Source organism: Neurospora hispaniola, assembly GCF_033458365.1.
Source record: "Neurospora hispaniola strain FGSC 10403 chromosome Unknown B0T23scaffold_3, whole genome shotgun sequence".
NCBI classification, from domain to species: domain Eukaryota; kingdom Fungi; phylum Ascomycota; class Sordariomycetes; order Sordariales; family Sordariaceae; genus Neurospora; species Neurospora hispaniola.
The window spans coordinates 2,680,255-2,706,626 of NW_026944408.1; the positions used below are offsets into that span (position 1 = coordinate 2,680,255).

The 26,372-nt window shown below is 52.7% G+C and overlaps 8 protein-coding genes across 8 annotated transcripts; 2 read left to right on the plus strand and 6 right to left on the minus strand.

Annotated features, from left to right (window-relative positions):
- The first annotated feature begins 1,259 nt into the window (after nt 1-1,259).
- On the plus strand, nt 1,260-2,714 carry B0T23DRAFT_117428 (acyltransferase-domain-containing protein). Its single transcript, XM_062831977.1, has 2 exons — nt 1,260-2,186; nt 2,292-2,714. The coding sequence occupies exons 1-2, from the start codon at nt 1,469-1,471 to the stop codon at nt 2,489-2,491; spliced, it is 918 nt and encodes a 305-aa protein (XP_062694203.1). The 5' UTR covers nt 1,260-1,468; the 3' UTR covers nt 2,492-2,714.
- A 692-nt stretch (nt 2,715-3,406) lies between these two features.
- On the minus strand, nt 3,407-5,816 carry B0T23DRAFT_117424 (Sec63 Brl domain-containing protein). Its single transcript, XM_062831976.1, has one exon. The coding sequence runs from the start codon at nt 5,727-5,729 to the stop codon at nt 3,555-3,557; it is 2,175 nt and encodes a 724-aa protein (XP_062694204.1). The 5' UTR covers nt 5,730-5,816; the 3' UTR covers nt 3,407-3,554.
- A 1,689-nt stretch (nt 5,817-7,505) lies between these two features.
- Nucleotides 7,506-10,307, minus strand: B0T23DRAFT_117452 (uncharacterized protein). Its single transcript, XM_062831978.1, has 3 exons — nt 9,239-10,307; nt 8,003-9,164; nt 7,506-7,948 (listed from the first exon to the last, which is right to left on the minus strand). The coding sequence occupies exons 1-3, from the start codon at nt 10,194-10,196 to the stop codon at nt 7,708-7,710; spliced, it is 2,361 nt and encodes a 786-aa protein (XP_062694205.1). The 5' UTR covers nt 10,197-10,307; the 3' UTR covers nt 7,506-7,707.
- Nucleotides 10,308-13,043: 2,736 nt separating this feature from the next.
- B0T23DRAFT_117561 (uncharacterized protein) lies at nt 13,044-14,487 on the minus strand. Its single transcript, XM_062831979.1, has 3 exons — nt 14,383-14,487; nt 13,629-14,295; nt 13,044-13,542 (listed from the first exon to the last, which is right to left on the minus strand). The coding sequence occupies exons 1-3, from the start codon at nt 14,383-14,385 to the stop codon at nt 13,097-13,099; spliced, it is 1,116 nt and encodes a 371-aa protein (XP_062694206.1). The 5' UTR covers nt 14,386-14,487; the 3' UTR covers nt 13,044-13,096.
- Nucleotides 14,488-15,348: 861 nt separating this feature from the next.
- Nucleotides 15,349-18,921, plus strand: B0T23DRAFT_117621 (spindle pole body interacting protein). The gene is made up of 3 exons (XM_062831980.1): nt 15,349-16,630; nt 16,687-17,979; nt 18,106-18,921. The coding sequence occupies exons 1-3, from the start codon at nt 15,791-15,793 to the stop codon at nt 18,547-18,549; spliced, it is 2,577 nt and encodes an 858-aa protein (XP_062694207.1). The 5' UTR covers nt 15,349-15,790; the 3' UTR covers nt 18,550-18,921.
- B0T23DRAFT_427740 (esterase D) lies at nt 18,838-19,845 on the minus strand (the record flags this gene model as incomplete). The annotated part of the gene is made up of 2 exons (XM_062840087.1): nt 18,838-18,921; nt 19,042-19,845. The coding sequence occupies 2 exons, from the start codon at nt 19,843-19,845 to the stop codon at nt 18,838-18,840; spliced, it is 888 nt and encodes a 295-aa protein (XP_062694208.1).
- A 941-nt stretch (nt 19,846-20,786) lies between these two features.
- On the minus strand, nt 20,787-21,737 carry B0T23DRAFT_440341 (uncharacterized protein; the record flags this gene model as incomplete). The annotated part of the gene is made up of 3 exons (XM_062840723.1): nt 20,787-21,140; nt 21,393-21,541; nt 21,594-21,737. The coding sequence occupies 3 exons, from the start codon at nt 21,735-21,737 to the stop codon at nt 20,957-20,959; spliced, it is 477 nt and encodes a 158-aa protein (XP_062694209.1). The 3' UTR covers nt 20,787-20,956.
- A 1,257-nt stretch (nt 21,738-22,994) lies between these two features.
- Nucleotides 22,995-23,971, minus strand: B0T23DRAFT_313038 (uncharacterized protein; the record flags this gene model as incomplete). The annotated part of the gene is made up of 3 exons (XM_062834721.1): nt 22,995-23,584; nt 23,641-23,785; nt 23,846-23,971. 3 exons carry the CDS (start codon nt 23,969-23,971, stop codon nt 22,995-22,997), a joined length of 861 nt encoding a protein of 286 aa, XP_062694210.1.
- Nucleotides 23,972-26,372: the final 2,401 nt, after the last annotated feature.

The following is a 26,372-nucleotide window of genomic DNA, read 5'->3' on the forward strand; positions in this document are numbered from 1 at the left end:
GGTACTGTAGTTGGTGTCTGGGCAGTGACCGACTGTGAGACGGCGACTCGTGACGGCAAGGGGAGGGATAGGAATGAAATGATCTGATGCGGGCCATGGCGGAAAGAACTTGCTTGAACGCCAGGGGAACGAGGGGAGCGTTTGTAGGTGGTAGGTATCAAACTTCGTTACAATACATGGCCCCTACATCCGTAATTGTCGTATCAGTGTAACGCCTTGGCCTGCTCAAATGGTACGCAGCATGCTAAACCCAATTGATCAGATTCCTTGGGCGCGGTCGAGCACCTGAAGAAGGATTGGCCTGGCCAAGTCTGGGGCACCACTGGTACCTGCCTGGCATCATGTCATCAGATCCCGTCCCCAAAGACGGATTTCCTGTTGAACGCCCAACTCCGCTCGTAGTGACACCACGGTAACACACGCAAATGCTGACATGTGAAGACACCCCCCATTCTCAGTCTCGTAGGTAGGTTGTATGGAGGGCCGGCCCTATGATAGCTGATGGAGCGCAATGAAATCAGTGTTGGTAGAGTACGTAGTGTTCGTTCAGCCGTTGCGAACAATACATAGTGTGATTCGTTGGGCCCGGCTAATCATACGCCCAGCTGGTCAAAGAGATTCCAAAGGGTTCTGAAGAGAAAAAAATCAGCCTCAACAGACATGGTCATGACAGGCACCGCAACTGGGAACTTGCATGAACCAATCAAACGGCATGATCAGCAGTCAGTCAGAAACCCCACACTCTTGAATCCCCAACCTGTGCCGATGAATTGCTTGCGACAGAACTGCAACATCCCATCGGCTACGTCGTTCATTTGTTGCTTCTGCTTCAGCTGCTTCGTCTTATTGCTTGTGCCGTGTGTCCAGCCTCTCCTGTGCCGTCGTCCTGTTCGTATCTCTTTTGTCGGTGAACGTGAATACAGCTTCTCTCTACTTTCATCCATCACAGTCACTCTCAAACAACTGAAGCTACCTCCAGTCTTACACACCAGATCCTGCGTCACGCCAGCCTTTTTCCTCTTTCTCTCTCACCAGCAACCAAGTCCCTGATACCTTTTTCCCCAACAACCGACATCTCGGTTCCTTCCCACGCTGCAAGGCTAAGACTGCTGCACACTTTGCGCCGCTGTAAGTCCGCCGACCGGCTGTTGTTACTTGTGCTTGTGCCTTCCCGTCTTGCTTCGGAAGCAGACCATGTCATGGTCTTTTCTTTCTCTGAAACTGACCTCTTAACCATACTGACCCAGACTTGGATCCGACGAAAACGCATATCCGATCCTACTGCCCTTTCCCCGACTGCTATCTAGCACCCCCCGTCTTGCCTGCGTCATATTTTCCAACCACACGCGACGTCCCGATCTTTGAGCAGGGCAGACCCCGTTTTAGCGGCATCGCAAACCCCTTCCGAGTCCCACTTGCGGAATAAAAACATACCTCTGGGACCGTTGGGTGTCTAGTCACCGCTGTCATGGCCAGTCTTCTCTACTACCCGGTCTACTTCCTCGAAGGCTGCGTCGCCCTCACCATTGGCTTCTACATGCTGTCCCTCATCCTGCCCCGAGCAGCCTTCGTGGCCCGTTCGCTCGCCAGCTACCTCTCGCTGCTCCTCTGCGCCGGTTTCGGCGTCATCACCTCCATCGCCTTCTCCCTGCTCGGTCACGGCCAGAGCGCGCAATGGGCCGTCGGCCGCTCCTTCAAGTACGTCATGGCGCTGACCACGGGCGTCCGGTTCAAGATCGACGACCCCAAGAACATCCTCGGCAAAACCCGCCCCGCCGTCTTTATTGGCAACCACCAGACCGAGCTCGACGTGCTCATGCTGGGCTGCATGTTCCCCAAGTATTGCTCCGTTACGGCCAAGAGCTCGCTGCGCAAGACCCCCTTCCTCGGCTGGTTCATGTCCCTCTCGGGTTCCATCTTCATCGACCGCGCTAGCAAGACCGACGCGCGCGCCGCTATGGCCGGCGCCGCCAACCAGATCCAGAAGAAGCAGCAGAGCGTCTACATGTTCCCCGAGGGAACGAGGAGCTACTCCAAGGAGCCCGAGCTGCTACCATTCAAGAAGGGCGCTTTCCACTTGGCTGTCCAGGCTCAGGTTCCCATTGTGCCGGTTGTCGTTGCCAACTATAGCCACGTCCTTAACGTGAAGGACTTTGTCTTCAACGCCGGAGTCATTCCGATGAAGGGTAAATATAACCCCTACCTTTCCTCCCTCTCCCTCTCCCTTCCTTCATTTTTCTTCACATCCTCCCTGTATTATCGAGATACTAACCATTTCGCCTCTCTCACAGTCCTCGACCCCATCGACACCACCGGCCTCACTACCGCCGACGTCGACGAGCTCTGCAAGAACACGCGCGACCTCATGCTTAAGGAACTCATCGCCCTTACCGCCAAGGCCCGCGGCCAGTCCGTCTCCGAAATTTCCGCTGCGAACAACCACCCGAGCGTGGCCAAGACGTCCGGAACCGATATGCATGTCGCCGCCTAAACGCATGATTTAATACAATTCGGCTGGAAAACAACAGCTAGGCAAATTCAGATAGACCATGTGGAACTCTGCCCGTTTCGCTGCGCAGCAGCCCAGGACAGCGTGAAACCCTATCAGCCAGCCAGCCCCGCGACGAGGATGGACTGAACTGGGATTGAGATTAGCACTTTTCAACCCCCTAAGAAGAGGGTGGGATGAGGAAAAAGATAAGGAAGTAGCCGATGTTCAGCAAAGGAATAGGAAAATAGGAGAGAGGTAGAGCCGAGAATTGCATATTTTAGCGGCATAGTGGCTCGGAAGTACCTTTTGAACTTGCGCGCAGGAGGAAGACAAGGAGGGGATGAAGACCGTGCAAGAAGGAATGAAGTCAAGAATATTATGCGACAAAGACAGAGAGCTATTAGAACTAGACTAGCACATCTTTCTATATAGGATGGGATACCCAGTTACCAGGTCACGTACTTGGGGGTTGTGATGCGGTTTGGGGGTTGGACCATTTCCCTAACTTTTGAAATCAAAGGGGGCTGACAAAAGGCGCCACCCAAGCCGCCTGACAACCCCCTTCTCGACTTCTGTCTGTTTCGTGGTTGGATTGCTGGATCCGTGGGATCGGGTTCGTTGGCCGGCGGACGACCTGAGAAGAAGTAGAAGAGGGTTGGCGGGAAAAGGTGATAAACCAATGGGAAATACGAAACGGAAGTAAATAGAGAATATGATACCCATGTACTTAAGTGCGTTGCGTTGCGTTGCGGCACACGAACATTCATCTAGAGGATCCGCGCCTGGCTTTCAACCGCTACAGTACCGTGAGAAGATGATTATGTACACATGTAAAAGTCTAAACAGCCTGCCAGACTTCAAGTTGTAATAACCAGACAGACTGTCCAAACTATAATGAGATTTTGTCTTTCGCTGTCAAAACCGCTCCATCACTTTTTGAGGAGACCACACACCCCACCCTATCCTTACCAACCGACCCGTACACCCATTCTTGATGATGTTGAAAAGAAAGTTTACAAAATATGAAGAACGACTAAGCGAAAACACCGAAAGAAAGCCAAACTTAGTTTTCAGGCTCCGTATCCGTGTTGGTGTCGCTCGTGTCATCGTCCTCATCATCATCCGTCCCACTTTCCTCATCCGAGTCTTCCTCGTCCTTGACAACCCTCTGCTTTGTCGGCGCACCCTTTGCTGCGTTCATGATGCCGGCGATAGAATCTGTAGTAGTTGTGGTCAGCTTTTTGTTATGCGGATGTGGTGCATGGTGGCAAGAGGCAAGGAAAAACTCACCCTCCTCAGGCTCGCTAATCTCCTCCTCATCCTTCATCTCGGCCGCACGGCTCGCGTCCTCCACCACGAGCGTCACCTCCATCTTGGTGTCGAACCCGACATAGCTGTCGCACACCACGTGCATGACGAACGTGTAATGGCCGGCCTGTGGCGGCGCCTGGAACTGCGCCTTCATGGTTTGCATGGCGAACGTCGGCGTCTTGCCGTCCGACTCGTAAATGGGCCTGTCAAAGCTGACAAAGGTGAAAGGCGGCACGGCCACGCGTCCTTGCTTGGAATCCGTAAGGAAGACGTGCCATCTGGGGCTGTGGTCGCGGGCAAAGTAAGGGGAGGAAGCAAGCGGTGGGTAAACGTCCTCGCTTTCGGCGGACTCCTCGTAGATGGGCTTGCCCTTTTCGTCCTTGCCGACGACCTTCTTGGTCTTCTTGCGGCCGAGGATGGCGTCAAGATCGTCTTCGGCGGGGTCAATGTCCTCGAGATCAATGGGGGTGACGTCAGGTACCTTCTCGCTACCGGGAGGAACGAAGCGGCCCTTGACAACGAGGGTGACGAGGGAAGAGGGAATGATGAACTTCTCGCCAGTGACCTTGAAAAAAGCCTTGGCGACACGGAGGTAGGGGAGCTGCTTGGCATAGGCGATGGTTTCCTTGTACTGAGCATCGGTCAAGAGGCCCTTTCCAACAACAAGGCTGCGGCGCTTAGCGTCAGGCTGGTCCATGAAGGCCTGGACAGTGGTGTGGACACGGGAGTCGCCCTCAACAGACCGAACAACGGCCGAGTTGAAGTGTGGAAGCTGGTACAGAGGAGAAGCCTTGGGCGGGATGGCCTGGATGAGGCGCTGGCTGGCAAAGTAGGAGGCGAGGAGGGGAGCAGTGTTCATGTAGGCGAGGGCGATGGCATTGAAAGACTTGTTCAGAGCATGGGCAATAGGAGCGACCTGGAACTTGGCCTTCTCGAGAGTAGCATCACCGAGCTCAATGCGCCCAAGGTAAGCCCAGAGAAGGGCGAGCGCCTTTCTCCGGGGGCCGCTCTCAACGTCCTCGAGCTTCTTCTTCTCTTTGGGTGGAAGTTCGTCGGAAGCCATAACCTTGGACTCGATCTTGGAGAGGCCGGCGTCTGCCTTGTCGCCCTTGAACAGGTCTTCAAATTCCTGGCCACTGCTGAGAGCCGCCACTACACCACCCTCGTCAATGTTGTCCTGATACTCCTTGAACAAACGGTTGGCGCTCTCCATAAGAACACCCTCCTTGGAGCGTCGAAGTGTGCCGTACCACCAGGAGCCGACCAGATAAGGGAGGAGGACACCAAACAGGGCGAAGTAGATCAGAACAATGTACTTGCCATTGCCATCGGAGACAATGGCCTTGGGAAGGGCAATGTTGATGCTGAAACCTTGCTTTCCATCGGGGTTGCCGAACTGGATAAAGTTGTTGCGCACGTCCTCATCCGTCAGAGCCTGGTATGCCTTGGAGATCTCAACGTAGCGGCGGTTCAGATCGTCAATGGTCTCGTTCTTGGAGGCGTCGGGGCGGGCCTTGTCGGGATGGAACTTGAGGGAGAGCATCTTGTACGTCTTCTTGATTTGCTTCTCGGTGGCGCTCTCGGCGATGCCCAAGATGTCATACGGGTTCCAGAGGTGTTGTACCGGGGCGTCGGTGGTCTTGATGAGGTAGATCATGTAGCCCATGACAGCCCACCCGGCGATGACGAGGGCGATTAGCCATGGCTTGCTACCGTCCTTGCGCTTCTCCGACTTGCGTAACGTGTCGACTACCGCCGACTGGTCGTGCTTGTAGTCTGTCTGGATGCGCTTAAGAGCGGCGGCTGGGTCGTTCCGCGACGATTTTATTAGCGAGTACGTGATGGGTACGGTGACGATGGACGTAAGGGTAAACACGAAGAAGGGCCAGAGGTGGCCCTCCTCGTCGTAGGCGTAATCAGTACTCATGGTGAGTACCTATCGTGGCGAGAAGCTGCTCGTGTCTGAGGTGGACGGCGGTCAGGCTGCAATTCCCAAGAAAAAGATGTCGAGGACAAGTTGCAGCTAGGGAGAGGCCGAGCAGGGTGCTTTTGTTGGAGCTGCCGCGGGGATCCTCTGCTCTGTCTAGGCCAGCGTAGTAGTTAATATTGGACCGTGGGAGAAAGGAGTGGAAGTTGTTTCCAGTTTGTTGCTGGAGATGGCTGGGAACAAAAGGTAAGGTGGTGCGACCGTGTCAAGTGAGGTGTGGCGGCTTCCACAGGGTTCGTCGGTTTGGACCGATGGATATTGGTCGGATTGGTGATGGGGGATGTTGTCAAGTTGTCTTTCTGCGGATGGCGGATTGGCAGGTGCGGATCGGGGACTCTGGCACCGAAGATGAATCGTGGCCTCCAAATTTCGGACAGGGGGCCCAAGCTCCCCGCCAACACCGCTACGTACACCACATGCCTCCTTCCGCTCGTACCTGCCCCTTCGGCTCGTACTGCCACGGTTCCTTGTCCTTCATTCTGACCCCAGAACGGACACGCGAGATCTTGGTGGCTTTGTGAACCAATCACGGCATTGAACTTGCCTCCTGTTGTGGTGAGCTTGTGTCGTCTTTGATCTGAACAGATCTCTCTGTCTGTTTCTTTTTTCTCTCCCTGGATGCAGTGTCCGCCCTAGATTTGATGAGAGACCTTTTAAGAAGATAATAACTACCCAGCTGTCCGCTTTCATTACCAAATTGACATTTACGACCCAAGTCAATTTGGCAAGATGCACATGTACTATGTATGGTAAGAAAGATGGGAACTACAGAAAAGAGATATCAAACTGAAGCAAACCACAAGCTAGGAACGGTAATCTGTATTCAAACCTTATTCAAAATCTAAGATAATGTCTAGATCCTTGAGTTAGGATTCAGAGGCGCCACACCACACGCACATTGTCATCTCACCCATGATTATGAACGAGCGACACAGTGTAACCAGTGTTATTCATCGACCGGCTGCCACGAACGTTTGTTCAGGTCTTTCCGAATGCCGGGCATCGCTTGAAACAATGAATCCTGCGCGACAGGAATAATCGCTGTATGTGCCATATGTACTCGCTGCCAGTTCAAGGCTCTATCCTAAATATATGGTGTCTAAGACTTCTTCTGCTTCGTCTTCAAGCATACTCAAAGAACCAAACTATGATAAGCAGCCCTATTTCACCAGACTTTTATATGGAGTTGTCAGTCTATGTGCAATCCGATATGTAAAAAGGAAAATCGGTTACATCCTCAATCCAGAAACCTAGACACACACAACGCCACTAACTTTCTCACAGTGCCGGATAAGGGCAACCATATGGGCGTGCGCATGATTGCGACAACTGAAAGCCCAACAACGGCCTGGAAATATGGTCGAGACGATAACATAACAATGGTGGAAGACGAAGGTTGCGCGTGGCGCAACTTTTCCGGGGAAAGGGTATGTGAGGTTATGAACCAATGAAACAAGTCTATGCCTTGACCAATTTGTAAAAGAAAACACCCGTCTTTTTTTTTTCTGCTCCATCGCTTCTTACACGCTCAGGCATCTTTCCTGAAATTTGGCACGAGCCAAGGGGTTGCATACTCCAGACGCGGTCTCAGTCACTCTCTGACTGAGATACCGGAAGTACGCTAGCCGCGTCTGACGGCAGCCATGAACTTTTTGAAGAGACTTAGGCATGCGTACCACACAAGGAGCAAAACCAAGAGATGGGGAGGCAAAAGCACAACGGCAGCGACCAGCCAGATACCCCATGATCTGAGCCATGCCACTCGGCTATCCATGTCGTTGCCTGCTTTTCCTTTTCCCCAAGCTCTGTGGGTCCGTTCGTGCTCATCGTGATGCTCGGTAGCGTCGTCTTCGGACAGATACCCGTCATTATCATCGTCAAAGTCGCCCTCGTACTCGTTACCATCTTCTTGGGTTTGTCATTGGTAGTGGAAGCCGCCGCCGCCAAAACCTCCCCTGCCGCGGGAGCGACCGCCTCCAGGGAAGCCGCCACCGCCAAAGCCGCCGAAGCCACCACCACCGAAGCCATGACCACCCTGACCACCCATCATCTGGATAATGATCTCGGGGTCAATACCACCCATGCCACCGCCCATGCCACCGCCAAACATATCAGACGGGTCCACTAGGTCGTCACCACTATCGTACCTAGCGCGCTTTCTATTCGGGGTGTTAGCAAACTCATCAACCAGGAGGGGCAGGGGAGAGACTTACTGAGAGTCACTGAGCGTCTCATAAGCTTCGCTGATATCCTTGAATCTGGCTTCGGCGGAGGCATCACCGGGGTTCTTGTCGGGATGGTGGACGATGGCGAGCTTACGGTACGCCTTCTTAATCTGGGTCTCATCCGCATTCTTGTCGATCCCAAGGATCTTGTAGTAGTCTTTCCTCTGCGACTTCTTGAGCTCAAGCTCGGCCCGCTTGACTTCCTGAGCAATGGTCCTGTCTTCAGGCTCGAGCTCCTGCAGTGCCTTCCACTCCCTAACACAGTCCTCCCACCTCTCGGCCAAGCCAAGCGCGTTGGCCTTGGTCTTGCGGGCCTTGAGGTAAGAAGGGTCGAGGCTGATGGCTCTTTCGCAGTCGGCGATGGCCTCGTCAAACTGCTTCAGCTTGGTGTAGCACAAGGCGCGGTTCTGAAGAATCTTGGAGTTGGTGCCCTTGTTTGACGGGTCAATCTCCAACGCCGCAGTGTATTTTTCCAGGGCGTTTTGCCAACGGCCAGCCTTGTATTCGTCATTGCCCTCTCCCTTCATACGGTCCAACCTCTGAACGATACGCAACCACTTGATGGCATCCTTGAAGTCGGGATCGCAGCTGAGCGCCTTGCGGAAATGCTGAATCGCCTTGTCGTTCTCACCTGAAGCATAAAGCGCACGGCCACGAATCACGAGAGCCTCGGGGTCCTGGCTGTTGTTCCTGAGGAGCGACATTGCAATGTTTTGAGCCTCACCAAGAGAGTTGATATCGCCCAACCTGAGGAGAGCCTCGCCACGCATCAAAACCCACTTTCTGGGCCGGCTAGCACCGATACCCAGGAGCCTTTCGGCCATATCGAGGGGGTGCAGAACCATGGAAGCGGCCGTGCCCTCCTGGAGAGCCTTTTGGGCGGCCTGGATATAGTTTAGCATGTCCCTAGCGGGAGCCATATCCTTGGCCGAAGGGGGCGGTTGGATGCGGCCGAAAGTGGCGATGGCCTCTTCGGGTCTGCCAAGGCTGGTGTAGATACGGGCCAGACGCAACAGAATCTTGGGGTTGTTCGGGTCAAGCTCCGCTGCGCGAGTGCAGTCCTCAAGAGCATCCTTATACTTGCCGGCGGACATGTAGGCTGCCGCACGGTTTCCTAGATATGTTGCGGATTCGGGCTGCAAGACGATGGCTGTAGTTTTTATGACCAAGTTAGTTTCTGCCTCGATAATGTTTTTTGATCCTCGAACCTGGCCGCCTTCTCACCCTTGGTATAATGCACAATCGCTTGGTTATAATCCTTTGCCTTGAAGAATTTGTTGCCCTCATTTTTGAAGCCCTCTGCCTGCTCGGCAGGGCTCTGCACGGGGGTAGTAGGCTGCGAGCGATGGGGAGGAGGGGTAGGAACTTCGCCATCATTGGTCTGAGCAGCATCGGCACCGTTGGACATGGGGACGGTAAACGTGCTTCCGTGAGCGGGCGGTGTGGGCTTCTGCTGAGCTTGCTGGTCCTGCGGTTGCTGCTTGTGCGGCGGCGGCGGCGGCGAGGCTGCGGAAGCCGCGCCGTTCTCCTTGTTGTCGAACTCCATTGAATTTCGAACACTAAAGCCGGACAGATCAGAAAAGCGTTTGCGCTGCTCGGGAGGCAGGTTCAGCGGGTGGATGTCTGTGTCGACCTTTTTTCGACGAAAGGATGTTGACCTGGAACGGCTGTCAGACGCAGCGGCGGGGTCGACTGGGTGGCGGCCGAAACTGCTGCGGGAACTGGTCGAGGAGCGCGGCTGATGCGACGATGACGACGACGACGAGTGTTTTGTGGGATCGCGCGCACTCGCAGATCTAGAAGTTGAGCCCGACGGTGGTGTTGGGGGAAGGTTGTAGTGCGGAGGTGGTGTCGGGGGAGAATGGTCCCGGCGTGGTTGGCTGTCCGACCTGTGAGTTTTTTTGGCGGACGGCGAGCGGGTGCCCGAGGGGGACGAAAACACGGGTTTGGTGGGGGACAATCGGTGTTGCTGCGCCTGCGCGGGCGGCCTTAGAGACTTCTTGGGAGGCGGCGGCGGCGGCGGCGGCGACTGTGAGTGCGAACGCTTTGCGTGCGAGTAGGGACTTCCTGGACCTGAAGTGCCAGAAGGCTGCGTCGACTCGTAACGTCCGGCGCGCGTATCTGCGTCCACTCTGTCCGCGGAGGTGGAGCTTTTGGACGATTTCTTGCTGAAAAATCTCATTGAGACTGCCGGACTGAGTAGTTACCGATTTCCGGACCGCAAACCGTTGCAAAAGGGCGTTTTCCTAACACCGGGTTGCCGATGGTTTGTTAAGGTCGCCGGCGGGATATGTGTAGCAACCTATGCGGGCTGGGGCCGCCAAAATGTCAAGTTTCCCAGTGGTGTGCGTGCCGAGCGAGCGGTGACTTGCAACTAAAGCCGGATCTTGTATCGCGGCATCCGGATGCAGGCAAAAATACGTGGGGTTTTCTTATGCTGGTACCCTGCGATTATCTGTGCCAAGTACTTGTGCGTACCCGAGTCAAAAGTGGAAACTCTCGCTGACCTTGATGTTCACGGTCTTCCGTCTACTAGTACGGGGCCGGTTGATGAACTGTGGGGAGATCACAGGAACTCTCTAGGGGTTCAGCGCCTATAAAACCTTCCACTTCTTTTCACTATGGAACACGAAATGCCGAGTGTTACCTAGGCCACATCGAATTAGGTCAGGGTGATGGAAACCGCGTGCGCGGGAAGCAAGCAAATGGCTTTCTCAGCTCCTTTGCCCGGGGTCCTGGCCGTGAATCTCTGGTGCCTTTTATGTGCGGCGAAGAGGCAGGGTAGCGGTCGCGCCGAGTTGGATACGGAGAAGCTTGCAGAAATCCGCGGTTTCGAGGAGGTTGGGATGGAGATGAAAGCGGGACGACATGGGACGATTGATGCAAAATGACAAAGCACGCTGGATGAACGAACAGCTTCAACAAGATGAGACAGGCGTCAGTTCAGACACACAAGAGAGGGAAAAGAGAAGCCAACGAAAAGCAGCAACAAGAGCTAGGCACCTTCGGCACGGTCGATCCATCCCATCACATCCGACGCTATAAAAGAGGGATGGATACCGTCTTGGTGTATTGGAAGGGTTTAGGATGATTTTCTCGGCTTCCGCAGACAAATCATTTGCGATTCGGAGCTATGTCAGTTGGTTAGGGGTCCCGGCAGGCCCACCTATACCCTTCCTCACATCAACCAATCCTTCACTTGGACCAGAGAGAAAACACCAGTCATACGTTACAAGTGCCGAGGGCGAAAACGGAACAAAAAGAAAAAGAAAAAAGAAAATGAAGAAGAAAAAAAAAAGAGTTATTCCATCACGGAGGCAGTGGCCGGGACATTAGTTGTAGGTACATGCGATCCAAAGGAACGAAATTGGAGCGTTGGAAGGCCTCTCACGTTCATCTTGCGCTTTGTTCATCCGGGGACCATTTCCAACCAGTGCCAACGTCATCGCCGTGTGCTTCCCTAGGTTTTGTTTCCAAAGATGCTCAGAAGAACCATGCCAGACATCATATATCATCATGATATTCCCGGCCCCCGCATCACGGCCCGGCTGCTAGACACTGAACCAGCATAAAAAAGAGGGCCGTGATGGATGGCTTGACAGTCATTATCTCCCAACCAATAGCTTTGACAGCGTTGGTTCGTTTTGGTAAGACTAATCCTGCATCGAGCCGGCCTTTGTCTTTATTGGGACTTTCTACTCGTTCGGGGATGTCAACTCACCACTCCGGCCCCCCATCTATTACTTTTCCTCAAGAAAAATTCTTCGACCACCCATCATCCTGCCAAGATAGCCCTACGATGGCCGCCAGACCAGCTGGAGTAGTAATCATTTAGCCAACACTTGGGCCTTGTCCCAACAAGATGTGATCAAATTGAGATCGAGACATTGACGAGAACCAGAACCAGAACCAGAACTAGAACCAGAGCCAGAGCCAGAGCCAGAACAGCAAAGAAGATATTGGAGGATTGCAGAAATTTGGATATCGAATCTAAACATCAAAGGGCTTGGTCGATGTAAGACAAAAAGGGGGCAGCGGATGACACAGCCTACGAATGCATCCACTGTCTCGCTGTAAGTTCATCAACGGCTTTTCCCGCTTACCCGCTGTGCACTCATTTATCCACACACCACACCATCACTTTTTTCTGGAGTGTTTCGCTCTGTTGTTGTCTAAGGTGATCTCTCAGAAAGGTGAATCGAGGGTGGTTGAAAAGGGCTGAGAGGGCTGAGCTTGCCTGACCGGGCATAGCGTAGACTATGTAGGTACGAACAAGTGGCACCCCCTAGCTCCTATGTAGCTCGCCCTGTCACTGTCACTGTCACTGTCACTGTCAACCCCCTCCTTTCCCCTCCCCGCTTGATGAATGATAAGTTCCCAAAGAGAAACCTATGTGTTAAACAGGGACTCAGAGCAGACAGACTAAGAAACATCACTTTGGAAAGTCCTTCTCGAAGGTTCTATCCAACACTTATCACTATACAGATATGACATGCCATTGGAGACCGAGTGACAAGGCTGACCACCTAATGCTTGCTCAAACCTCACCATTTGTCTGCCCCATTCCCATTGAATTCCCAGCAATCACCATCTTATAATTTAACCCAGCCAACCAACTTTTTCTGTTGCCAAGCAACACCTTCGTCCAACTCTCGACGAATGGGACCATACATCAGCAGCAACCATCCCGAAGACAGCAGCATCGAGATCAAGTTCAACAGCTGAGACCAATGAACCTCGGTTGCAAGGCAAGCTCTTTCTCGGTTTTCCCATTTTCCCAGTTCAAGGTTCAAGTAATATCCATTCATTACGTACCCGACTCGACAACGCCGATGCAACCTGCCTGTCTGCCTGTCCTGATTCTAAACTACAATATTACCAAACCCAGTATCACAGAGCCTGCCCGCAATAATAAAACCAGACTTATCCAGCCCGTCGTCATCGTCGTCATCATAACCATCCACCACCCGGTGTAATTAACAGTTTCCGTTCCGTTTTCCCTCATTGATTATCCCATCAAGCTAGCCTTCCATTAACCCATCATTACGGTGTTTCTGGTACACCACGCTCTCCCATCTGATTTCAACCACGTCCCGAGTCTTCGGACCCTTGCTCTCCACCGTTCCCCGTCCCCTGAATTAACTTGACAAATTCCTGGTATCTGAACACCTCCCCACGCTTGTTGGCGCCTCCCCCGCCTACTCCTCCCAGCCCAGTCGTCCTTTGGCTGTTCTGAGCAAACGCCCTGCGACCCGTGAACCCGGCCATGACCTTGTCTACTTCGAGCGACGTTAGGGGCCTCTCGCCTGGTTCGGGCGCCGTGTTGAGTAGGGCGTCTCGCAGCTCAGCCACGTCAATCTGGCCGCTGTCGTCGTCATCGAAGGCCGAGAAGGCGGAAAGAAGTTCGCCGCTGGGGGAGAGGCTGGAGAGGGCGGTGGCGATGGAGTTGAAGAAGACGGCCATGGTCATTGACTGGGGGCCGTTGGGAGGGAAGAATTGGGAGACGTCGGAGGCGCTGTTGGGTAGACCTGAATGTCAGAGATGCCCGGGGTTAGTTGAGAAGATCAGAGAAGATAAAGAGTAGATAGACATAGGTACAGGTCTAGGAACCTACCCAGTTGGTTTAGCATGTCAATGACATCCTCCCTGACCACCGCACCGTCGCTGTCGCGGTCCAGGATCTGGAAGCCCTCCCGCAGGGTGCGCACCTGCGAGGGCTGCAGCTGGGACATGGCATTGCCTCCGGTTCCCATGCTCATGGTAGAGGCAGAGGTAGTCGTTCGTGGTATCGAGGGTGAAGGCAAGGGAGAAATGCGATGCTGGGGAGGCCGCGGCGGCGGCGCGTCGCCGTTAAGAAACATTGGGTTAGGCGGCGGCGGGTTGACTACGGTCGGTGCCGATGCCGAAGCTCTAGGTGTCCAGCTGGCCTGGGATTGGGTCTGACTGGTCGGTGTAGCTGTCGTAGGCGCAGGAGCTCCAAGCCCAGCTCGGAGCGCGGTCGGCTGGCCGCTGCTGTTGGCAATGTTATTGGCGAACCGGGACGTCAACTCGCTTACACTAGACCCTCCTCCCGACAGCGATTGTTGCTGTTGCTTGACAGGCGGTGTCGCCAATGGAGATGTTGCTGCTTGTCGGAGTGGGGACGGGGACACTGGGGACACGGCTCTGCGCTGGAATGGGGAATTCCTGGTGGTAGTTGGGGCACCAAGGGGGCCCGATCCCATTGGGGAGGCGTACGATCCCAGTGGGGATGGTTTGTACGGCCCTGCTGTTGGTGTCGCCTGTTACGATGACACGCGAGACGGGACGGGGTTAGCGATTGGACTCTGGAAATCGTGCATGGAACTCTTTGACGGGGAATCGCGCACCATGGTCCTGGTTTCCACTTGAGTAAAGTGACGTAGGTCGCAATGGACGGTAGCTGGGACTGGCTTGCTGGGCTGGCGGATGATGGACAGCGAGACGAATGCGCCCTATACTGTACGATTCCCCGGATTGCTTGTTGGTGATCGCTGCTTGCCAAAATACACTAGACGCTGAGCGTGCCAGGTGGATGAACTTTGGCTTTTGTCCAGCTATGCGAGTCTAAGAGAGCCTCTGGTATTACCAAGTGAAGCATTCGCGTCGTCAAGCAGTGTTCGGTTCGGTTTGCAACCGGCGATGGTGGAAGAAGAGTGGAGTTGAAAGTAAACAAAAGCGACCAGACAACGGTTCGAGTTCAGGGAGAGCCGCAGCACTTCCATGGATCTCGAAACGCCGGCATGGCTTGTGCGTCCCGTGCTGCAGCGCGGTTCCTGTTCCGTGTAGGACGGACTTGAGTTTAGGCAGCTGAACCTTGGTGGGGTCCAGGGCATGATTGGAAACTCCCGTCTGATTGGCTCCGGCGTGTATTTAAACCTTCCGTAACTTTATTTGATGCAGGCGGGGCGGTACCTAGGTAGACAGAAGGAAGCAACTGAACTGCAACAGGGGCCAGGCCTAAACCCCTCCTCCAGTGACCTCCACCATCAGCAGGGCAGGCGGGTGCAGAAATGGGCGGCCCCCTGTCAGGAGAGGCCGTTCCCGTCGAAATGACTTGGGGTGGCCTCTTGTGTAACAGTTTAGGTTCGAGCAAGTTGTACGTACGGCGTTCGCTGGCTACGGATGAAGGTTTCATTATATCTTGCATAAGATTCAGATACCTGAGATGTATGGTGTCCGTCATGTGAAGAAAGGGAATATTACTATACGAAAGGAAGAGCGGTCCAGGGGCAGCTCCCGCCCGCACTCCACCAAAAATGTCAATGCTGGGGTCGTTTAAATGCAGGTCCCTGAATCGCCCAAGCAGGAGAGTCCACCACCGTTGGGCTGCACAACAGCTTCCTGGCCTCCATCATCTCCTTCTAGAGGTAATTACATACTACTGCGTAGTTCCTTCGGAAACTCAGCGTTGAGCTAAGACTATGGGATTGGGCTGTTATGCCCCTTCGTCTTGCCATCACACGGCCATCATCATTCGAGTTTCACCACGAGTGTACTTACCGCTAGCTGCCACAACCACAAAGGCGCATGTTCCTCCCCGCCGGGAACCCATGAGAAACAACATTGACCCGACAGCCTATTCGAGCCGTGATCGCCCGACAGAATCGAGTACCGCACGAGATTGGACGGCGTGGAATACTTGTCCGAGTATCGATAGATTGGCAGGTATCGGGTATCTGGTAGCACAGCATATACACTAGGACCTCGTTTCACATAAGCTACCATCTGTCGCAAAGCAGACGGACAAAGTAAACCATGGCATCCCCTCAGCCGGCGCGGCCTTCGTTTTCACGAAGCAACAGCTCGCAACACGTCAACGGAGCGACTGGAACAGCTCACGATCGAAAGCCGTCTCTCTCCTCCTTTCCGCCCCGATCAGTATCCCAAATGTCGCATCATGGCCCAGCTCATCGCTCGCGCTCCCCGCAGCCGCCTCACGTCGAACCTGACCGAACCTCCACTCTGAGCTCCAAAGGCAAGACTGCCTCCACGGGTACTGGCTTCTCCTCGCAGCACAGCTCGCTCTCTGCCGCCGGTGTCACTCGTCAATACAACAACGCCATTGGCCGTCCTCGCCGCAAGTTGCGCTCGCAGTACCCCCGTGGGAGTACCGAAAACCATGTCGAGTACATCTTGGTCGCTTCCTTTGATATAGACCGTGGTCCCGTCATGGAGCATCAATATCCGGTCGCTATCACCGGGGATGAGCACATGTTGGCTGAGCTCATGCTTCCAGACCAGGCCCACGCACGAAACCAAGATTGGACCATATTCTTCTTGCACAAGGATTCTAGTCGCGAGGAGGACGAGGCAGACCGTCAGGCAAAGGAGGAGAGGCGTCGGCGGAGAAAACGCAGACAGGATCGCGAACAGGGCATCATACATGAGTCAGATGATGAAGATGACGACCTGGACGACGACGATTGGGATGACGATGAATCGACCGACGAGGACGAGCCTGAAGGTGGCGAAGGGCCTCCGTTAGTATACGTTCTCAACCTCGTCAACACAAAACACGACAAAACAGTCAAGAGAGGTGCAGTGGTAAAGGCCATGGCTATCTGCACCCGGCACCCGTTTCTTCATATATACAAGGTAATTCTGCTCCAAACCCAACTGCCGCTCCGACTAACCGCTTACTTGCCTAATAGCCCCTTTTATTATTGGCTCTGGATGAATACTTCAAGTCTCCTGTTCCAGAGACCCTCTCCATGCTGTTTGATGCGGTCAACGAGATGGACTTGTCGCTCATGCCCAAGCTAAGCCTCCTGGAGAGGCATTTGCTACAAATGAGCAACAACAAGGACCTTTTCGTTGAAAAGTTTGAACAGATGATCCAAAAGCGGATTACAGAGGACCGAGATGGCCTTGCGGACCAGCCTTTTGACGCGAGTAGGAGTCCGCCGAGAAGGCCAGGCATTTTTCGACATGGGACGACAGCGCACCTCAAGGGACAGTCAACTTACGCAGTACCTCGTGACACGCACGAGTTCGAGAGCAGAGTTATGTATAAGGGTATCCCTATCCCGATCAAGGTGCCAACGGCGATTATGCCAGAGACTGTTGGGGATTTCTCCCTGATCAAACTTATACAAAACTTCTCGGAACCACATGCGAAATCACCACATCCCTTCCCTCTGCATGCCCACCTGACCACGAACGGCCCCAATACACACCCAATAATAGTGTTGGTCAACGGTCTGCTTACCCAAAAGCGAGTCATCTTCCTAGGCCACAACATGCCTTCCGGCGAGGTTGCCGAAGCGGTCCTCGCCGCCTGCGCGCTCGCATCTGGCGGTATACTCAGAGGGTTCACTCGCCACGCCTTTCCCTATACGGACTTGACCAAGGTCGACGACCTTTTACGGGTTCCTGGTTTCATTGCGGGTGTCACTAACCCGACATTCGAACATCATCCTGAGTGGTGGGATATCTTGTGTGACCTGCCCAGTGGGAGAATCAAGATCAGTAGTCGAATCGAGCAGCCGGCAATTACGGAGGGCCTCGTCTACTTTCAGCAACAAAATCCAACCTGCGCGTCACTCGTACACCAGAGTCACTCGAGCAGTGCGGCGGACTTGACAGGCGATCAGGCCTTCATGGCTGACATGTTAAAGAGCATAGCCACGAGAGCTGGAGAGCGTGTGATTCGCGCCAAGTGGCGGGACTGGGTTCTCAAGTTCACACGCATTGCCGCTGCCTTTGAGGAAAGCGTATATGGCGCCAGTGCTCTTTACATTGGCAGTGATGAGCACGACAACTACCCGCACACGACCAACTCTACGGGACACGGCTACGTGTGGGCCGACGACGAAAAAAAGAGCAAGGAGCTGGCAGGGAACGTCACGAGGATAGAAGGCTGGAGGAATACTAGGAGTTACTACAGCTTTATCCAGGTTCGCGGTCACCTTTTCTCGCCCCTTTCATTCCTATTTCAGTTCAGGGTTGAGTTTGCCTATTTCTCCTAAGTTTGCGTCATCACATTCTCCGGAGTCAAAAAGTCACCCATTGCAGGACGAGGGGAAATTGATGGTAACGGACATCCAAGTCATGCTAACTTTTCTCACAAGGACGTCGCTCAGCTATACACGATCCGTCCGCTCAAAGGCCTGGATCTCCATCACATGCATGATCGACTGCGCACGCAACGGTTGACGGCTATGCAGAGCCGCGATATTTACCTGACGTTCGCCAAGTACGTTCGCAGCTACGACGAAATCTGCTTGCTCCTCAGTGTCGCCCCCGAGGCACACGCCGGCTTGTTCTACATTGCCCTTGGGCTTTTCCATAAGGACAGAGAAGTCAGGGTGAAGACAGCGGATTTGCTGGAGAGGATCTCGCAGCACGAGGCAGGCCAACATTGGTGGAGAGGGCTCAGTCGGTTTGAGAAGCTGGCATACGATAGGATCACGAAGGAGGTTCAGATGGCTGAGTCTCAAGCTGGGATGCAGGGGTTGGCGATAACGCCAGGGTCGAGTGAGGACCCTATGAGAAGGATTAGCCGAGAGGGATGAAGACCCTTATGTGTATGTGATACCTATTTGATGTTCAGTCGGGGCAGGAGAACGAAGTAATTGTACATGGACGTCGAGCAGGAGTAATTCGTGCTGCCTGGGAGTTTCTCTTGATCGTCACTTTCATGTTTGCTGGCATTCCCGTGGCATATATAGCAGGCATCTCAATTCTTGGACGAGGCGGTTCTATAGTAGAGCCCCGTTCAAGCAATTTTTATTGTTATTTGTATTTTTTTTTCTATTTTTTTTTTATTTTTTTTTATTTATTTATTTATTTTTTTTTTTGGTTTAGAGAAGTCCCAGGTACTTGGCGGCATGGTCAACATGTTCATCGCTGAAAGATGCCATGAAGTAGTACGAATGGTCGTAATCCTATATGTGCAATCACTTGTGTGTCAGCCATTCCAATCTGCGCCAGATTATTGGTGGTGCAAGAAAAGCACTGCAGAATATGGAAGGAAAAGAACAAGACATATAAAAAGAAAAACTCACCTCCTGGTATCTAACCGTCACTCCCTCGACGCCCGCCTCCTTAACGGCCTTTTCAAAGTTCTCGGGCAACAACTGCCCCTGCTTATAGAAATTATCGCCCGTGCCGACATCGACCAACACCCTCGCATCCTTGTGTCCCCTCCACTTCTCTCCCTTGATCAACTCGGTCGCATCATGCTTCTTCCACTCCTCCTTGTTCTCCTCGCCCAGATAACCCGCAAACGCCTTCTTGCCCCACGCACACTCACACGGGTTCGCAATCGGCGCAAAAGCGCTGACGCTCTTGTACATGCCCGGGTTCTTGAGGTACAAAGTCAAGGCGCCGTGTCCGCCCATGCTGTGGCCCGTGATACTGACCTTGTCGGCATCCAGGTACTTGCCAAACTCCGAGTCGGCCCCAAACAAGACCGAGGGAAGCTCGCGCGTGATGTACGTGTCCATCTTGTACCCCTTGGCCCACGGCTCTTGCGCGGCATCGACGTAAAACCCGGCGCCCTCGCCAAAGTCCCAAGCGTCCTTTTCGCCGGGGAGGTTGAGACCGCGCGGAGAAGTGTCGGGGTATACGATGGCGAGACCGCGCTGGGAGGCGCCGTGCTGGAAGAAACCCTTTTCGGAACAGTTGTCGGGGGTGCAGGTCAGGCCGGAAAGGTAGATCAGGACCGGGACCTTGGTTTGAGACTTGAGGGCCTGGGGAGGGAGGTACAGGTTCACGGCCATGTCGGTGCCGGTGGAGGTGGAGGGGTGGGAGAGCTTGAAGAGCTTGCCGCCGAAGGAGGCGATGGTTGCTTTGACTGTGAGACCCATTTTGGCTGTGGTTGTTGTTACTATCCCTGAGGTTGTTGCTGTTGTCGTTGAATGGTAGTAGTGAGGAAAGGTAACAAAGAAGCGAGGATTCGACGACTTAAAGCTTGGTTGGCGGCGAGCTTGACGGTTGAGGAGTGGAAAGAGTAAAGATGACAAATTCCGCCGTGGACAGCTGTGAAATAGTACTTGTAGGCTTCCAGCTGTTATCATTATAAATCCAGAAACTTATCAGGTCACACCCCGCTTGGATAAAAGGCTATCTTGACACTATAATCGGCTTGTTCTCCTCACCTTTAAATCGGAAGTCAATCGAAGCTGTAAATGGTCAAAGCTGTCAAGGTCCATTTGCCCCGCCTGAAGCTCACTGCCGATTGCTGCTGTCTTAAGTGCGGTTGTAGGCGGGGTAAAACACGGTAAAAAGATGCAATGCCGTCATCTGTACATGGTATTGGTTGCCAAGAGACAAGGGCCCATGGGAGAGTTGTTGAGTACAGTCCACATACACTCTTGTTTTGATTGTAGCTCGAGACCTCGGGTAAACTCTCCTAGGTATTGTCATGCTAAATTTTAATTGGTAGTGTACAAAGCCATGAGTCTTGTTCTTGAAAGGTATTTGACAATTCAGAAGACATCTCGTCTAGTGAACTAGGAGTGAGTACCTCGGTACCGAGCCAACAGACAAACCAGCACAACACAGTAGATTGTAAATGGGGTCAGATTTCCGAATTGCCGATCCTAGCCCGAAGATACCCCTTCGGGATTATCCGTTGTCATATGCAACAGTCTCGTCAGTTTTCGGTTTCTAACGTTTGCGACTTCCTCTGTGGTATTGGATATGCAAAGCAACAACGCACAGCTCTCCATGGAGCGGTGATTGAAAGGCTGGGAGACCCGAAGATAGCGGAGATAACTGCATGTCTACGAAAGACAGAGAGAGCCTTGTTGAGGGTATCTTCATTTTCCGCCATTATCACACATCTCCCACCACACTACTGCTCACCCCGCCAAAGGGATATTCAACAATCGTCAATCATCAGTCTTCTCCCGTTTCCTTTGCGCCAGTTATGGAACCTCATCACCCAAGTCCGGGCCCTAGCCATGGGATGGACAACTACGGTACAGACGGAGTAACACCCAAGTGACACTCGAACGAGGAGATATAATGGTCCCATCCCACAGCGCTGAGGTTGAACCTATGCTCATATTGGGAGGACACGCCGCCGAGAGTACAGCCTTCGGGTGAGGTGCAGATTTCTCCGCAAGACATGCTGTTGAGTTGACCGATGGGGTTCAAGCTCGAGGTTAGTATATATGCAGGTCGTATATGTGATTCTGTATTACGAGGGGGTGTTCAGCTGTGAAGTGATATGGATGGTATGGGGAGCAAGGAAAGAGACCAAGGTATGTCGTGTATCATCGACTTTGGGGCAAGAAATTGCCATTTCCGGATACGATGAAGGGGGTCGGCAGTGAACAGACTAACGTGATATAAGGCCAAAGCAATAAAGAAAAGGATTAACTGGCCTAAAAATAAAAACATCACTCACATATAAGGATAACAATACCACTCCCCTTCATCCGGCGCGAATGTATTGGTATTCCGAAAGAACTGTTCCGGCAGGCTGTAGCAAGTTTCCATTTTGTAGACGTTATAGGCACACATTTGCGAGGCGTTAGGACCGTTACAGATGAGGATCTGTTCAACAAGTTAAGTGAATGTCCAAACCCGTACATCAATATCTACGTACGCCGCCGAGAGTTCTCGTTTGCGGAGTATTGCTCGTCTTGTCGGGATGCAAATGTATAGGCATGGCGGAGGTGGGAGTAGACCAGGAGGTTAGAAATATGGTGAGGAGTGCTGAGAGGGCCGATATGATTGTTGGCAACTTCATTGTGTCGTTAATAGGATCTTGTTGATGGGCCACATCGTGGACCAGGTCAGTGTACAGGATATATAATCGACCGTGGCTTGGGAGGAATGAACACGTAACAACTAAATGGCATTCATCAGAGGTAGTTGTGAAGCTGGATGTATTCAATTTCTACTAAGTGTTCTGTGGCCCAAAACATCAAACTCACACAAGATGTACCAGGCACGAAGATGGAAAGAACTTCAGGCAAAACTGACAACCGTCAGCGTCGCTCCTTCCTCGCTGAAATTCACGAGAAATTTCAATTCCAGTCCCAAGACCTACCGGAGTATCATTATTTGCGCAGAGGAAGGCACTGCCGACACATGCACTTTAGTTGACTGCCCTGAACGGGATGATGTCGAAGTTTGGTTTCCCATAAAGTTTTGTAGTGCCTTGTGAACAAAACGAAGGAAACCAAGTAGTGATAGTAGTGGTAGTGAATGACTTGACTGCCGTCCAAACAAGAGTGTCCGCACGTTCGGCAATAGTGAGACATCCATAAACATACTAGCATGGTGATCATAGGGTACCTAGTATTCTCTCGTCGTTCGTCCATCGTCTTTGTTTCGTCGCAACTCCAAGCTCCACTGATGAGCCAAGCTTGACATAAATGAAAACGTGGAACCGGGTACGTAAGGTAGACAAGGGGCCGAAGCACGGCTGTTTAATTCAGGCATGTACTGGCGGCAATCCTTTGGGAGATATTGGGTGTCCGATACTGAGATGTATCTGTTGACGCGAACTAGTCCAAAAAAAAAAAAAAAAAAAAAAAAAAAAAAAAAAAAAAAAACCCAGGACACTCACTATAAGGAAAGAAGAGACAGAAAGGAGCATAGATTGGAATCCTTTGATTAAAACTCCAGGATAAACCCGGAGAGGGATTCTATCTTATATGTACAATTGAATGGTATGGTATCTTCATTATATCCTTTTCGCAGCCAGTTAACCAATCCCTTTGAGTTCTCCATCTCTCAGGAGAGTCCGGATCCGATAGCAACCTGGCCGTGAAGTCATCATGTAAACATTTCTCAACTCCTCCATCCAGATCTCCTCGCGTATCCTTAAAAGCCAACGAAATATCCTCCCACCATTGCCTTTTCCTCCCCACAAAATGTAAAATGCTGGACGTGAAATCGTATCCTCGTGCAGTATGTGAATAGAAGGGTATCGTAAAGGAGCGTCGTTAGTATCGTTAACCGTTTTCCATCCCAGCTTCCGAGACTAAACTCCTCTAGTCTAGAGGAAAGCAATAACGCCAAAGAGACCAGCAATCAGTGCCACAACTGGGCTCTTCTGCATGACAACGTTGGCCACACCCTCGACAGGGGGAGCAGCAGCGCTGGTCTCACCGATAGGCGAAGATCCCACGGTTGAGGTAGTGGGAAGGATGACGGTGGTAGGAGGAGGAGCGATGGAGGTGTAGATGGTGTTGTTCGCAGAAACGACGACAGTCGAGTACTTGGTCTCAATGACGCCCGCGCTCTTGGTAATGGGGATGGTGACATCAACAGCCTTGGTGATGGTCTGGGGGATCACGGTGGTGTAGGTGTGAACCTCGGTGACGGCCGTGGTAATGGTATTGGTCTTGGTTATGTAGACGGTTTCACCCTTGGAGACGGTCGTGATAACCGTCTCGGGGCATACGACCGTCTCGTAGACGTTGGTGTGTTCATACTCTGTTGCAACTGAAGTGGTGTAGACAGTTTCGGTATGAGGGACCTTGGTGTAAAGAGTGGAGGTGGATGTCCAGACAACCTCTACAGTAGAGCCGCCGACTACCTTGGTTTCAGTAACGGGGCATAGCTCAGTGATAGTGGTGTAAATGACTATTTTGATGGTAAGCAAGTCATATCGAGCTGAGACGGTCAAAAAGGACACATACTGGCTTCATCCGTCTTGGTTACTGGGGGAGCAACGTCGGTAACGGTGATGACGGTGGGAACCTTTGTCTCTACGGTGCTGGTGGTAGTGTACGTCTTGGTGATAGTCTCACCACCTTTGGTGATCGTGGTCGTTTCGGGGCAGACCTAAGTTTCGTTAGAATCAAAGCCTCTTGGGAAAGAGAGAAGAACAAAAGAGCCACATACAGTCGTGTAAGTAACGATCACCTCGGTAGTATAGCTAACGTGATCACCACCATGACCCCAACCTCTAGGGATGTTGGCTCCAAGGGTTGAGGAGACCAAGGCAAATAGGGATAGAGCGGTCTTCATCTTGTCGACTAAAGGTTGTTGTGTGAGGTTTGTAACGAGGGTCTGATATGTTCAGATATCGTGAGGACGGGTTGAGCGAACGAGGGGCTTAAGTAACCTTAGCGAAGGAGTAACTTTGAGTGAGGAGGCTGGCTGGGGGATGCTTGACCGAGAAGGCTGGGAAACAGAATGAAAGACAAAAGGCCTGCAGTAGGAACGGGAAAGTGGCTTATTATACATATGCAAGACAGGAGCATAAGGGCAGGAAGACCACCAGGGCCCTGTAGCCTGGTAGAGGTAGGCAGAGAACCCAACGGAAGAGATGGATATGTTTGCAATGACATGGTTGGCTGCCATATCACCGAACTGCAGGGTACCCAAAAACAGAGAGGGATGGGCCCTTGGGAGTTGACGGCGTTACAACAACGGGAAGCGAAGGATGGTCCGCAGGAAATCCAGAGAAGGGCCGCGAGGTTGGGCAACCACCAAGCCGTGTAAGCTAGGTACCACTGAGAACTCCGTCAAGGAGTTTGTGTGGGACTGCCGTAGACGGAGACAGTTGCTAGATCCGGCTGATTTTGGTTAACCCTGCACTATATACGGTTTGTACCTAGTATGTGCCAATGTATCTTTACTTCCGGATGATGAAGCCTTGTTGTGAGAGGCCTTCACATCCGGAGTGACAGCCTCCCTGGTACGCACAGTCACATAGCGCCGATCCAAGGTCCAGGACTATCGGTCTTGGTGTTGAACTTGCTGGTAGGTGTGCCTGTGGATGTTCATACCCCTGACCATAGCCTTATCCCTCGAGATTCGGTAGGGGAGAGCGTAGGTTGGTCATATCCCTTCTATTTGCTTTTTTCCAACAGCATACATCGGGCCATGAAGACTGGGGCTAGATATCACACATCACAAAACCGCCCGTTTTCGTGTGGCGTTCCGTAGCATTGTGAGGAGAATGTCGAACACGATATGTGGGCTCACAAAGACACTCCAAAGTCCACTGTACATAGTAGTCGAAGGGTATCGCCGGGCTTGAACACCGGGAGTGGCATAAGCCATGTTGTAGGTTGGACTATGTAACCGGCGTGCCAAGGACTTTTTCTCGTGTTCCCCCGCGGTTTGAAAGTCGAACGTAGGGTGGGATTGACCCTCCTCCACACACCTCCCTGGGCCCCTGGCTCAGAGCGATCGAAGCCCCTGCCAATGATGTCGTTGCAGCAGTGAGATGACGTTGAAAAGTCATGGCAGCCCTCTGGGATTCTTGTCTATTCATATGGCTTCTCCAGCATTGAACGCTCTGCTACTAGCTGCTATTGGTTTTCGAGACTAAAGCTCGTTGTTGACTGTTAGTATGTTTCTCGTGAAGGACAGACCTGCAGCTGGCTGGTGGTTTAGACAACAAGAGGTTCCCTTGCTTCCCGTATGTACTCCTGCTGATCGCATGGCAGACGCTTGCTTTTTCGACTGCGTCAAGCTGCAAATCCATGCGGGGCGACTGTCAAGAGCACATCGCAGCTCTCACTAGTGGAGATGCGGTGGTGGCTAGTGAGTTGGAGTCCGGATTTGGCGATGCAATCGGGAGTTTTCTTTTTCTTTTGTTCTGAAGACCTCCCGGGCGTGTGGCTGGCCCTGGCGAGGAACGACTGCAAAGTCTGACCACCCGCCAGATCCAGGTCGCCCTGCAATGACGGCACCCTAGCTGGTTCGTGGTTGGCTGGGTTGGGTGTTCGGACGGTTGTGGTGCGGGTGATCTTTTTGCAACACGAAGGCTCGTGCAGCACTCAAAGGGATTCGATATTCTGCCCAGGGGAGCTGTGGCTGCAGCCAACGCGATCTGCAGGTCTCACAAGCTGGCCATAGGAAGCAAAACCTGTTGGGTTAGCCGAATATCCAGACAGGAACAAAGAGAAGAATCCCGTTGACCCCTCTTCAGTATCCCGGTACTTGTCTCGGGAGCACCCTTTGGTCCCTATAATAGCCGTAGACCGTGCCGAGCTGTTGCCGGACTTGTACACGGCGTTATTAAGACCTGTCCCAGCCGAGTTTCGAATAGTAACATGGCGTCATCTCAATCGTTGATTGCGGCCAAGTAGGACCGGTTCTGGTACCTATATCGTGGGCAACGATGAATGGAGTCAGGAAGTCTTGGGTACATGATATGTTGCTGATATGCGAGGTGACCAGAGGAGCTGTGATTACTGGTGGGTTGAACACTGCAGTGCAGGGCAGTGGATGTTGCAATTGGGCTTTGACTAGGCAACCCGACTCTCGAATAGCAACCGCGAGATGCTCTTTTGGCCCATGTCTTTTACCGGTTCCGTCTCAACTCTGGTGACCATTCCTGTTAACAAACACTGCTCACTTGAACACACTGTAGCCACTACTCAATTGCTGCTCATTTGACCGTGTCTAGCCATCA

Excerpts from the sequence above, each read along its gene's own strand:
- B0T23DRAFT_117428 (XM_062831977.1), top strand. The coding sequence starts at position 1,469 with ATGGCCAGTCTTCTCTACTACCCGGTCTACTTCCTCGAAGGCTGCGTC. Across the intron at positions 2,187-2,291 it reads CGGAGTCATTCCGATGAAGG|TCCTCGACCCCATCGACACC; the intron begins GTAAATATAACC and ends CCTCTCTCACAG.
- B0T23DRAFT_117621 (XM_062831980.1), top strand. The coding sequence starts at position 15,791 with ATGGCATCCCCTCAGCCGGCGCGGCCTTCGTTTTCACGAAGCAACAGC. Across the intron at positions 16,631-16,686 it reads CGTTTCTTCATATATACAAG|CCCCTTTTATTATTGGCTCT; the intron begins GTAATTCTGCTC and ends CTTGCCTAATAG. Across the intron at positions 17,980-18,105 it reads CATTCCTATTTCAGTTCAGG|GACGTCGCTCAGCTATACAC; the intron begins GTTGAGTTTGCC and ends TTTTCTCACAAG.
- B0T23DRAFT_117561 (XM_062831979.1), bottom strand. Across the intron at positions 13,543-13,628 it reads TGACATGCTAAACCAACTGG|GTCTACCCAACAGCGCCTCC; the intron begins GTAGGTTCCTAG and ends TCTGACATTCAG.
- B0T23DRAFT_117424 (XM_062831976.1), bottom strand. The coding sequence starts at position 5,729 with ATGAGTACTGATTACGCCTACGACGAGGAGGGCCACCTCTGGCCCTTC.
- B0T23DRAFT_117452 (XM_062831978.1), bottom strand. The coding sequence starts at position 10,196 with ATGAGATTTTTCAGCAAGAAATCGTCCAAAAGCTCCACCTCCGCGGAC. Across the intron at positions 9,165-9,238 it reads GATTGTGCATTATACCAAGG|CCATCGTCTTGCAGCCCGAA; the intron begins GTGAGAAGGCGG and ends TAAAAACTACAG. Across the intron at positions 7,949-8,002 it reads GAGACGCTCAGTGACTCTCA|AAAGCGCGCTAGGTACGATA; the intron begins GTAAGTCTCTCC and ends CACCCCGAATAG.